At 42.3% G+C, this 12,148-nt stretch overlaps 1 protein-coding gene across 5 annotated transcripts in view; it reads right to left on the reverse strand.

The window, feature by feature from the left end:
* Positions 1 to 58: 58 nt before the first annotated feature.
* Positions 59 to 12,148, reverse strand: part of LOC129712024 (torsin-1A-like) — a 49,764-nt gene continuing 37,674 nt past the window's right edge. For 2 of the 5 annotated variants that reach the window (XM_055660156.1, XM_055660157.1), the window contains 4 exons: positions 7,473 to 7,738; positions 5,554 to 5,729; positions 3,904 to 4,031; positions 59 to 382 (listed from right to left, as the gene is read on the reverse strand). In XM_055660156.1, the coding sequence (XP_055516131.1) occupies positions 138 to 382; positions 3,904 to 4,031; positions 5,554 to 5,729; positions 7,473 to 7,738 (815 nt within the window). In that variant the 3' untranslated portion in view covers positions 59 to 137. The other 3 variants (XM_055660159.1, XR_008725981.1, XM_055660158.1) reach the window with 3 other exon arrangements.

The following is a 12,148-nucleotide window of genomic DNA, read 5'->3' on the forward strand; positions in this document are numbered from 1 at the left end:
TTGGGAGCTGCATGCATCTAATTCTATTCTGACATGCTTGCTGTTTGCATTTATGTGCTTTTTATTTGATTTGATTTTTTTTTTTTAATTGTCCAGTGTCGAAAAGCAAAATATATTCAATTAAAAACACACACATTCTACAAGTAATAATGCACCCTGGCGGCTACGGTTTTGCAGCCTTTGTCTGGATAGATCTTTTCATGTTCTGGAAAGTATGTCATTTCATCAGCTACAGCAGTAATAATTTTCTCATCCGCCTGATAACCCCTGGCTACCAGTTCTTCCTTGACACACAACTTGACATGTTTATATTCCAGAGGAAGTAAAGGGACAAAGTAGTCAATCACATTACAATCAATGAGGCTGGTGTGCCAGAATCCACCTATCCAATTAAACAAAAGTACATTAGTATACAAAGATCACATCAGGCAAAGCGTCAAAATTATACAGCCCAAGGCTGCCAACATTGGGTGAGAGTTGGGAGTGAGAAATTGTGAGAGACCAAGCCCGAGGGAGCATAGCGACGGGGGGTGGGGGTGGGGAGTGGGCGGAGGGTGTCCCTCTCCCATTGGTACGGAACATTTGCATTTTTCAGCTTGAAATTGTGCAATATGGTGCATACTGTAGTGAGTCTTTTAACTTACACTTGAATGCAATATATGCTTTAAATTGGATTGGAGCGTTTTTGAAAGGGGGGAGGCTGTGTGATCACTGGCCTTGGGGGAACCCGGTGAGGGAATGGAGCAACCGAGTGTGGAGAGGGTGTGGAAGAAGAGTGTCCCTCCTCCCAGGGTAGGAACTTGTTGGAATTTGATGTATTAAAATCATGTTTTAGTGCACTGTAGAAGTATGATTTCAATGTTTTTTGTATGAAGTATTTTTAAGAGGTAACTTTTTAAGGGGTAACTTTATCCACACAAAGGGTGATGGGTGTATGGAACAAGCTGCCAGAGGAGGTAGTTGATGCAAAGACCATCCCAACATTTAAGAAAAAGTTAGACTGATACATAGATAGGACAGGTTTGGAGGTATAGACCAAAAGCAGGTAGCGTAGCTGGGAGCGTAGGCGGGTGTGGGCAAGTTGCGCCGAAGGGCCTGTTTTCACACTGTATCACTCTATGACTACATTATACCTCCACCATGCATGAATGTTTCAAAATCAAGTGATTGAGTTTTATTGCCATGTACTCAAGCATAAAAACATAGAAAATAGGTGCAGGAATAGGCCATCGGCCCTTCGAGCCAGCACTGCCATTCAATATGATCATGGCTATTCATCTAAAATCAGTACCTCTTTCCTGTTTTTCCCCCATATCCCTTGATGTCATTAACCCCAAGAACTAAATATATCCCTCTCTTGAAAACATCCAATTGGCCAGCACTGCCTTCTGTGGCAGAGAATTCCACAGATTCACAACCCTCTGCGTGAAGTTTGTTCTCATCTCAGTCCTAACTGCCCCCCCTTTATTCTTAAACTGTGACCCATGGTTCTGAACACCACCAACATCGGGAACATTTTTCCTGCAGTTACAGTAAGTGAAAATCTAGTAGGCAAGCAGGATGCTTTCACCAACCACCCCCATTTGAAGTCCACTATCTTCCACCGTATCTACCCAGTGCATGGTACTTACTTCCAGCAGCCACTGGTTGTCCTCCAGGATGCACCGAGCCACAGCCTGATTCATGCCGAATCACACCTGGCTGAATTCGGCAGAGACTCTCACGGCAGCGGTGCAACGCTTCGACGCCTCCGACGGCCCGGGACTCTTGCACTGAGGCTGCTCCATGGCCGGAGCTGCAGTGAGCAACTCCCCAGCCCAGCAAACACTCACCAGCCCCGCTCCCCGTCTGCATCTGTCCCCGCCCCTGCTTCTGCTTCCAACACCCGTGGCCCATGCAGTTGATATGAGTGTTGAAATATTCGTTGATCACAGAATTTCTCACAACAGAGCGAGAGAAATTGGTGAAATGCTTGATTCTCACGCCCAATGCATGGGAGTTGGCAGCCCTGCCTCTCTATCCCCTTCTCCCTCACCCCCTCTCTCCCTCCCCTCTCTCTCCCTCCCACCTCACTCATCCCTCTCTCTCCTCTCACGTCTCTCACTTCGCCCCTCTCCTCCTCTCTCTTCCCCATTTCTCCCTCCCACCTCATTCTCCCCCTGGCTCTCTCCCCCCTCTATCTTTTTCCTCTGTCTCTATCTCCTCTTTCTCTTTGCCCCCCCATCTCTCTTTCCCCCTCTCTCTTTTACCACCCCTATCTCTTCCCCCCTCTCCCATTCTCTGCTATCCTCTCACCCCTCTCTCTCTCTCCCCCCCCTCTCTCCCCCCCCCCCCCCTCTCTCCCCTCCCCTCTCCCTCTTCTCTCTCTCCATTCATCCCCCCTCTGTCACTCCCTTCTCTCTCCTCTCACCCCCTCTCTCTCTCCCTCCCGTCTCCTTCCCCTCTCTCTCTCTCCACCTCCCTTTGAGAGTCTGTCCCTTTGGCACAGAGACTCTCGCGGCAGCGGCGCAACGCTTCAGACGCCTCCGACGACCCGGGACGTGCGCTGCTCCATGAACTGCAACTAGCGACTCACCAGCCCTGCAAACACTCGACAGCCCCGCACACACTCGCAGCCCCGCAAACACTCACCACAGAGCGTGAGAAATTTCTGATCAGCGTGAGAGTTTGCTTGAGGGCGTGATTCTCACGCTCAAAGCGTGAGAATTGGCAGCCCTGCAGCCATTCATATCTGAGCTCCGGTTATGTACCAATTCAATTTGCATGGTTTTAAAATTCTTCATTGCACTAAACACATCACAATCTACGTAGTCTTGACCAAACCATAAATCCGTCAGGATCTCTAAAGATCATCAGCTCTGGTCTTGCATAATCAATCCACCATTTGTTCAGCTACCAGCATCCTCTAGTTCCTTCCCTTAACCTCTGCCTTTAAGATGCTTCATTGACCAATCATTTGGTCACCTGTGCTATTACCTGTGCTATTACCACGGAATTAGCCTTCAACCAAACCTTGTTGAAACTTAGCAATAAATGTCTGTGCTCCTGAGACTAGAAGAAGAAAAGGCAATCCGCCAGTGCAGTTACCTTAGATGGAAAACAAATACATCTGTAGATGTTGAAATCTGAAGCAGAGATGCTAGTAGAACTCAAGCACTATCTGTGGAAAGATAAATCAGTCAACATTTCCAGTCAGTGATCCTTCCTCAGAAGAACTTTCAGCACTTTGATTACCCTCAAGTAGTCAATACTGGAAAGCACATAAATGCAAACAGCAAGCATGTCAGAATAGAATTAGATGCATGCAGCTCCCAACATGAGCCTGTCAAACCTGTATAAGGAATGCCATAGATGTGCACTGGTAACTAGAATACTCATGGAAGTGGAAAAAGATATGAACAGATAAACAAAGGCACAATGTCCAAAAACGTCTAACATAGCCTTCATGAAATTGACAAGGATGTTTAGTTTAGTTTAGAGATACAGCATGGAAACAGTCCTTTCGGCCCAGCCAGTCCACGTCGACCAACGCTCACCCATACACCAGTTCTATCCCACGCACCAGGGACAATTTACAGAAACCAATTAACCTACAAACCCGCACCTCTTTGGAATGGGGGAGGAAACCAACACCGTCACAGGGAGGATGTACAAACTCCATACACACAGCACCCGTAGTCAGGACCCAGGTCTCTGGCACTGGACGGCAGCAATTTTACTGCTGCGCCACTGTGCCGCCACAATGGTTGTACAGATTTCCAATTGGTGAGCATATTTTGTTCCAGTGTTCTTCATTGCACATTCCTCATGTTAAGCAAAAAAAGTATATATTAATCAAATTGTACAAAGAAGATTCCAAGTGCAGCTCATTTCAAACTGCCAAAATTTAGCATACATACTTACTGTCTTTGTTATTGAAGACCCCGATAGACAGTTTACTTTCAAGATCTTTCAATTGAATTTCCTCCCTTTTGATTCCTCTGCGCCAAAAGTCCAGTGCAATCTCAGTAATCCTCGCTCCACCTGCCTGGCTATTCACAACAAACAATAGTGATTTATAACAAAGAACCAAACACTAGTTGGCATAGGCTTAAGATGAGAGGGGAGAGATTTATGGGGAAAATTTTTCACTTGGAGTATAGTCTGTGTCTGGGATTAGCTGCCAGAGGAAGCTGTAGAAGTGTAAACAATGATGCCTTTTAAAAGACATTTGGACATCTATATGGATAGGAAGGTTTCTGCGGGCTACAGGCCAAATGCAGGCCAACAGGACCAGGCCTGTATACCAACTTTGGTCAACTAGACATGGTGGACCAAAAGGCCAGTTTCATGCTGTACAGCTCTATGACGTCACAAAGGGTATCATCTGGAGCTTACAGGCTTTAATACACCTCAACTCAACAAAACATAACTACCCCATCCTTCTAAAGCATTTCTCCATCATGAGGCTCCAGAGAATTTATCATGAAATCTCTGATGGCATCTCACTGTAGTACTGATGAAGTGATGGAACAGTTGGAGATGTCTTCTTTAAAATAAAATGTTAAATATGTCCTCCAAGCTGATTGTCGAATATTTGATTGTGTTATTTTGCAGAAGACCAGGGAAGCTCCCTCCCGTGTCCTGACCAATACAAATCCCACAATCAATTTCAGGCACAGAAATTATCTGACTAATTATCAAATGTGTTTGTGGGAGCTGTTGTGCTCAGATCAGCTGGCCTGCTTCCTATGGGCAGCACAGTGGCATAGATATGAGTGCTCCTGCTTCAGCGCCAGCTGCCCAAGTTCAAATTTGATTGGGTGCTGACTGTGTGGAGCTTACATTCTTTCCTGTGACAAAGAGGGTCTCAAATATTCTCTCACATCCCAAAAATGTGCGGCATGGTTGGTTAATTAGCCTTGCGTGGGGTTGGTGGTAGAACCTGGAGGGAATTAATGAGAGTGTAGGTGAATAGGGAAAATTAGTGGGGAGGGAAATGGGACAATTAGGAAATATGGAAATTACCACTTCCAAGTTATTTCATGGACTGTATAGTATTCTGGTCAGTATTTTATAACATGATATTACATGAATGCAAGTTAATTCTTATTCTTTAAGAATGCTTGTTTGGTGTTCAGGGGTTATGGGAAGAAGGCAGGAGAATGGGGTTGAGAGGGAAAGATAGATCAGCCATGATTGAATGGCAGAGTAGACTTAATGGGCTGAATGGCCTAATTCTGCTCCTAGAACTTATGAACAAACACAAATATAGGTCTTGAGGTTTAATTTGAACATCTTGTAACATGGCATGCTTCAGTTGTTGCTCAGCTCTTAGACCACTGCTTGCTTTGCTGTCTGTTGTTCTACAATGACTGATCCTGCATTACAGTTATTCCCTCCATTATAATTTCAATAGCATTTACAATATATTACAAAGCCTTCAGTAAATGTGCAATAATTGTCAAGAAAATAATGTACCCAATTACATTTCTATTTCAAATTCAGTATTTTTATTCCTTAAAGTTGATGATAGACTTTGTTCATGTGATTCACTATAAATATATCTTTTACCTCAGAAAAATGAAAATCGCCTTCCGGTACACCACTCCATCAATGTTATCATAGTGCTCCAAATAAGGCTTAATGGCATCAATAAGGCCTGTTTGCATCTTGTCCATTTCATCAAAAATGAACATGGACCTGGCACACGTGGACACATTACCACGGATCCATTTCTGCAGCTGCTCCTAAGGATAGACATTTATTTTGTATGAAATATATTCACAGAAGCAACAACTCTTCACTCCACCACCACAAATCCCCAAACACACCTATTCTCAACACAAACACTGTTTCATACGGCATCACTGAGATGATTATATATTATCCCCAAGTCAGGGTTGATTGATATTACAGGACTTTGCCTCATTGTGTCAAGAACAAAAGTCACTATAAATAATTGGTTGGCTGCTGAAGACGAGTAAACTTGACACTTGATATGCACGTATTGTTATGTAGCTGTCTGGTGAAGCAAGACATTTAAGTACAGAAGAGGGTTAGTTTTGTCGATTCTGCCTGTTTCACCCCATAAGAGAATTTTTTTAAATCTCTACTTGAATCACCCACTCCCACATATAGAATGTCTCAAATACATGTTTAATCTTATTACTACCAAACTTTTGGATATTGCTGCTTCTTATAAGGACCTCTGTTGTCGTTGATGCCATTTCCATGAAGAGACTAAGCAATTTATTCCACAAATCCTTTAGCTGTGGGGCAACCATTTTTCAGGATGTAAATACAGTATCAAGGCGAATCCAGTAAATTAATATGCACTCACGTCAATAAACTTCACATGAATTACAAATTTAAGCAGAAGTACTCTGCGATGTAACCAGAATCATTATTTGGATGGCAAATGGTCTGATTTAATGTGCCACCCATTCACAATTTTCTTTCCTACATCTGCCAAGGTCCATCTCCAAAGCATCGTACCAGTTCCAATAGCTCTCAGAATGTACCTACATTACATGTGTAACAGGTTATTCTCCCTGATACTAGTCAGGCATCAGAAATGAGTCTGATCATCAAACATAGCCAATTTATCAGTATATGAAGCTTATCTATCCTGCCTAACTCAAAGGCACCAATCTGGATTATTGCTTCTCCCAATGTAAGGGTGGGTGGCCTCAATGTGTTATGAAATTTAAAAAATGAAATAACTTTTATTTTCATCAATGCTACAATTATTGCTTGTAATAAAATTGACCAAAACAAAATTGATGACATATTTGTCAATTCCTCAATGAGTATGCTACCAAGTTATCTGCACTGAGTATTTAGAGCTCAACGTTCAGTTGGGTGGGATATCCTAGGCAGCCTCGTTTGTTTTATCTTCTGTAATCTTATGACCACCCAGCTAATCACACCAAGTCACTTTTGGGGGCATTTTTTCCCAATGTATGATTACAATTGCTTTGTTTGAGAACACTCCTCTCAAATGCCTTTGGACTTTTATATTACGTTAAAAAGGCACATTACAATGAAGCTATTGCGATGACATGCAGGAGAAAATTTGAAGCAAATAATCAGTATTGTTTTAATTTATGTAATGAAACATTAAATACAAAGAACTGATTTTCATGCGTCACTTTAAGCTCAATGTTTGGAGGTTGTTTAACTACTTATATTTTTATGCATTCACCAAAAGTCTACAATTAGATTAAAACCATAATTCACTTGGAGATCCATTATTTTATAAATAAACTTTTTAAACTGCATGATTAAAACACAGCATTCACCATGCACCAAATTTCCATAATTTCATTTATAATCCTTCTGAACACCTTAATTAAAATGCATAACTCACTGCTAATATCCAATACTCTCTATGCTACCCTTCACGTTTTGATTCTTTAACTGCGAGGAGCATTGCCCCACACAAAATATCCCATCAAGCAATTTAAAATGTATCCATACTCTGATGTTACCTTATAGTCGCTGAGATATTTAGTGTGAAGGAAGTGCACAGTGGAGATAAAGAGATGAACATTTGCACTCTGCATTCCATTTGTGTAAATGTTCTCAGCTATTATTTTACTAATTAGGCTTTTGCCGGTCCCGGTCCAGCCATGTAGAGACAAAACTAGAGGTTTTTTAGGGTTTGGATTTGTGAAGAAACCATTTACAGCCTTCAAAACAACTTGCTTGGCAATATGTTGTCCAAATAGTTTGTTATCCAAGTCCATCTTCAAACCTGGTTATGGAAATAAAAGGTTCAGATTATCACACAAAGAACAAAATTCTTTAAAATGCAGAGTTTTACAACTGATACACATTTTCCACATTTTTATTGCAGAGCTGAAGGGATGTTAAACATTTGGAGATATTCCCTCTCCATCAGTACATAAAGCAGAGGCACTTTGCTTTCTAATGTGGACATCACAGATCCCAAAGCATGAGGAAAGGGGGAATTATCCCTTGTGTCCTGGCCAATGTCTACCCTTAAGCAATGACCATGATGCTCTTTGGTGCATATTTACTTTACATAAATTGGCTGGCATATGAAGCAGGTTTATAATAGAAGCCATACTTTATTGGTTAATGAACCACTTTGAGATAGCTCAAGGATATGAGAACAACTATACAATTTATTATTTTACTTCCTGTATATCTCTGTCTTGTATAAAACATGCCTCAGTTGTTACAACTGCAGGAGCTGATACTGATCAATTTTCCAGCGATTCATTGCTTAAAAATGAAAGCATCCTATTAATGTGAAGTGCTTCGGTCCGAGTACAGTCCAATAAAAACACAATCAATACCCCACCCCATAAGTCAAGTCAAGTCAAGTCAAGAGTTTATTGGCATGCATCCCAGATAGGACAATGAAATTCGGCCTGTTCACAGTCGCGGGACTTACTTACCATCACCCGGCGGAGTCCCAACATCAGAAGCCTGGATCGCCTCAGCACAGAGGGAGAACAAGGAGAGAAGAGACAAGGACTTAAGACTTTTGCCTTCCATCACAATGAGGAGGTGCATGGTAGACTCACTGTGGTGGATGTTAAATCTGTGTTTATTGTGTGTTTTGTTACTTTATTCTATGTTATGACTGCAAGGCAAACAAAATTTTGTTCAGACTGAAAAGTCTGAATGACAATAAAGGAATACAATACAAAATTCTTGCATTGCTGCAGTACAACAGGATATCGTAGTCATAAATACAGATCAGATCAGTGTGTCCATATACCATAGAATACATATATACACACACATCAGTAAACAGATAAAGTGCAATAAGTTGTTATAGTTCATAGTTTGTTTGAAGTTGTGTTTAATAGTCTGATGGCTGGGTGGGAAATAAGCTGTTCCTGAATCTGGATGTTGCAATTTCAGGCTCCTGTACCTTCTTCCCAATGGCAGTGGAGAGATGAGTGTGTGGCCAGGATGGTGTGGGCCCTTGATGATGTTGGCAGCCTTTTTGAGGCAGTGACTGTGATAGATCCCCTCGATGGTGGGGAGTGAAAATGTCTAAATTCTGACCTCGGACGGTTTCTGTGCTCAGTTACACATCTGCCATTCCTTAACAATGTCTTAAATGTGCTTCTTTTCTTACCCTGTAAATGTTTTTGACATTCTTAACGACACAAAGACTGCCTACTTCCATCTTTGTTTCATCATCTGTCCTACTTCATCTAATATCCTTAGGAAAACCTCATTCATTTACTTGTGTCACTCCAGATTCCAGTCCAGGCAAGTCTTCTATCCCCATATCTGGAATCTTCAATGCAGGCAGATTCCTGCGACTCGGCTGTGACAGGAATCAGTGTTGGCCCATCATAATTTATATTACAAATTAGATTAAGAGACTGTATGAAGCTAAAACAAAATATGTGAGTAAAGAATAGAACAACATGTTGATTGGTGTAGAGGTTTATCGATAATACTGATAGAGGTGGATGTTTCATGTAAAGATGAGTTCAAAATCATGATAGATATGGCCAAATTACACGACTTGGAAGCGGGGCGATGAAGATGGGAATTCATTATATCAGATATAAAAACAAACATTTTAAACATTGAGATTGGTAAATAGTGATGTACAGTGTAATCTTGACCCGTTGGTTCATGTAAATATGTAAATAAGTGAGTACCAGCAATTGGGAAAGCAAATGATTTGAACGTCAAAGGGCTGAATGGTCTCCTCCTGCACCTAATCTATCTTAATTGCAGAGTTTTTAGTATTAGCTTTAGAGACACAGCATATTTTGGTCCACCAAGTCCATGTTGACCATCAATCAATCACCTGTACACTAGTTCTATGTTACCCCACTTTTGCATCCTACACTACAGGGGCAATTTCCAGAAGCCAATTAACATACAAACCGGCACGTTTTTCGAATGTGGGAGGAAACCGAAGCACCCGGAGAAAACTCATGCAGTCGCAGGGAGAACACGAAAACTCCATACAGCCAACAACCACAGGGCGTGGAAGTACAATCTCAGTTTAGAAATACTGATAACTGGAACCACCATCTCAGGCAAATAAATGCAGATCACAGCCAGAATCTCGCAATTAGACAGGCGCATGGATTTGCAGGAATGGAGGGTTATGTGCAGGCAGAGGAGAGTAATTTAACCCAGCATCAATGTTCAGCACCGATATTGTGGGCTTTAGGGCCTGTTCTTGTGCTGTATTGTTCTATGTTCTGTGAGCATTGGAGGTCAGGAGACCTAATAAAAGTATGGGGAGGTTCCACGGCAGTCGGGTCACGATCCATGACCCGTACTGTTGCTACGCTACTCCAAATGGATTACCCGCGATGTACTACAGGTAGGCACTTACCATTGTTTCCAACGTAGCGGGCCCGTTAAAACCCGCAGAAAATGTCAATTTTTGTGCTGCAAATAATTATTGAAATCAGGGATAAGTGTGTGAGACATTTAGCCCACTTCAGAATTCGAAAAGTGAGGAGAAATGACGTTAGATAGAAGTGAGAGCTGAAGGGACAACAACAGAGAGCTTGGCGAACATTGGCCGTTTCCTCACTGCATTTGATCAACTAAGGCATTATTTGTGTTTTTTCTTGATTCCATTTGCATCTAAAAAGTTTCAGAAGTGATAAATCTGGCTGTGATTTTTTTTAATCGCCCATGGTTCCCAAGTGGGTTTTTACATACAAAATGAAAACGCATCTGAAGAAAATTTTACAACCAGATTTATCACTTCTGAGAATTTTTAGATACCAAAGGGATCAAGAAAAAGCACAAATAATGTCAAGAAGGGATTCGGCCCAAAATGTCGCCCATTTCCTTCGCTCCATAGATGCTGCTGCACCCGCTGAGTTTCTCCAGCATTTTTGTGTACCTTCAATCTTCCAGCATCTGCAGTTCCTTCTTGAACACAAATAATGCCTTACTGTTGATGAAATGCAGTGAGCAAACGCGATAATTCCCAATATTTTCAATTCCGATATCTGCACGGCCAATGTTTACCAAGCACTTTAGGCGTAGCTGCTGTTGTCCCTTCATTTCACTTCACTTTTGGAATTCTAAAGTTGGGTACATGTCTCTCACACTTACCCCGATCCACTATTTTTTTCAGCGCAAAAATTCAACATTTTGGCGGTTTTTAACAGGTAGGAAAGTATGCGTTTCTAGCATTAATAACATATACCAGAAGTGACGGATGTCCTCCAGATGGATTGAGTGGCTCCGTGCGTCAAGCCCTATGACCCAGTGCCCTATGACGTGCAACCCTCCTATATGAGAGGCTTCCTGTGGTGTACTGTTTTATTTATTTATTACATTATTATAGAAACAACACTATATCAATGACCACTTTTCACTCTCCACTCATCAAAAGAGACAAATAAAGTTAAGATTAAAGAAATCAATTTCTTCTCCCTATTATTCAGGGCCAAGTAATTACTGGCTTATTACTGGATTTGTATCCAAATCTGAATTTGCATTGTAATTCCCCACAGCATTGTTCATTGTCACAACCTATCTTTGGTCACAACAGAGAAAGCAGACGTGTTGCAAGGTGGCCTGTGGCATGCGGATGCAGCACAAATAAATAGCCGGTGTATGTTAACGTGGCAGTGAGATGTCACGACCATTTACCTGTCAGGTTGAGTTTCACGCACTCGTCATCACAACACTCCTGGAACTTGCAGAACAGTTTGGGGAAGAGGCCGGTAAAAAAAGTGCCCATACTGATGGACTCCACGACCGCCAGAAAAGGGGTGGACAAGAGCACGAGCAGCACAGCCCGGACCATCACCTTCATGTTGTCGGTTTCCTGGCGGCCGCCCCCTAACAGGCGACGAGGCACAAGACCCCGCCTCAACGCAGCGGCCAGCGAGCCCTGACAACCCAGCGGAAGAGCAGGCAGCGTCACATCCGCCCCTCTGACCTTCCTCCCCCCCAACCCTCAGACAGACATGTTTGTGAGGGGCATCCACACAGGCAGGAATATGGTGCTGACAACAGTCAACTTGTCCCTCACACTCACTATCACTCTTTGTCTCATTTTCTGGAGAGTTGGAACTGTTCAGTAAATCCAGCAGCATTTGTGACGAGAAGGGAAAAAAATGAATAAGTTTTGGAACGAATACAATTAAGATTATAGAACCCCATCTAATCCAATCAACATATTATT

This window comes from Leucoraja erinacea, chromosome 31 (genome assembly GCF_028641065.1).
Source record: "Leucoraja erinacea ecotype New England chromosome 31, Leri_hhj_1, whole genome shotgun sequence".
NCBI lineage: Eukaryota > Metazoa > Chordata > Chondrichthyes > Rajiformes > Rajidae > Leucoraja > Leucoraja erinaceus.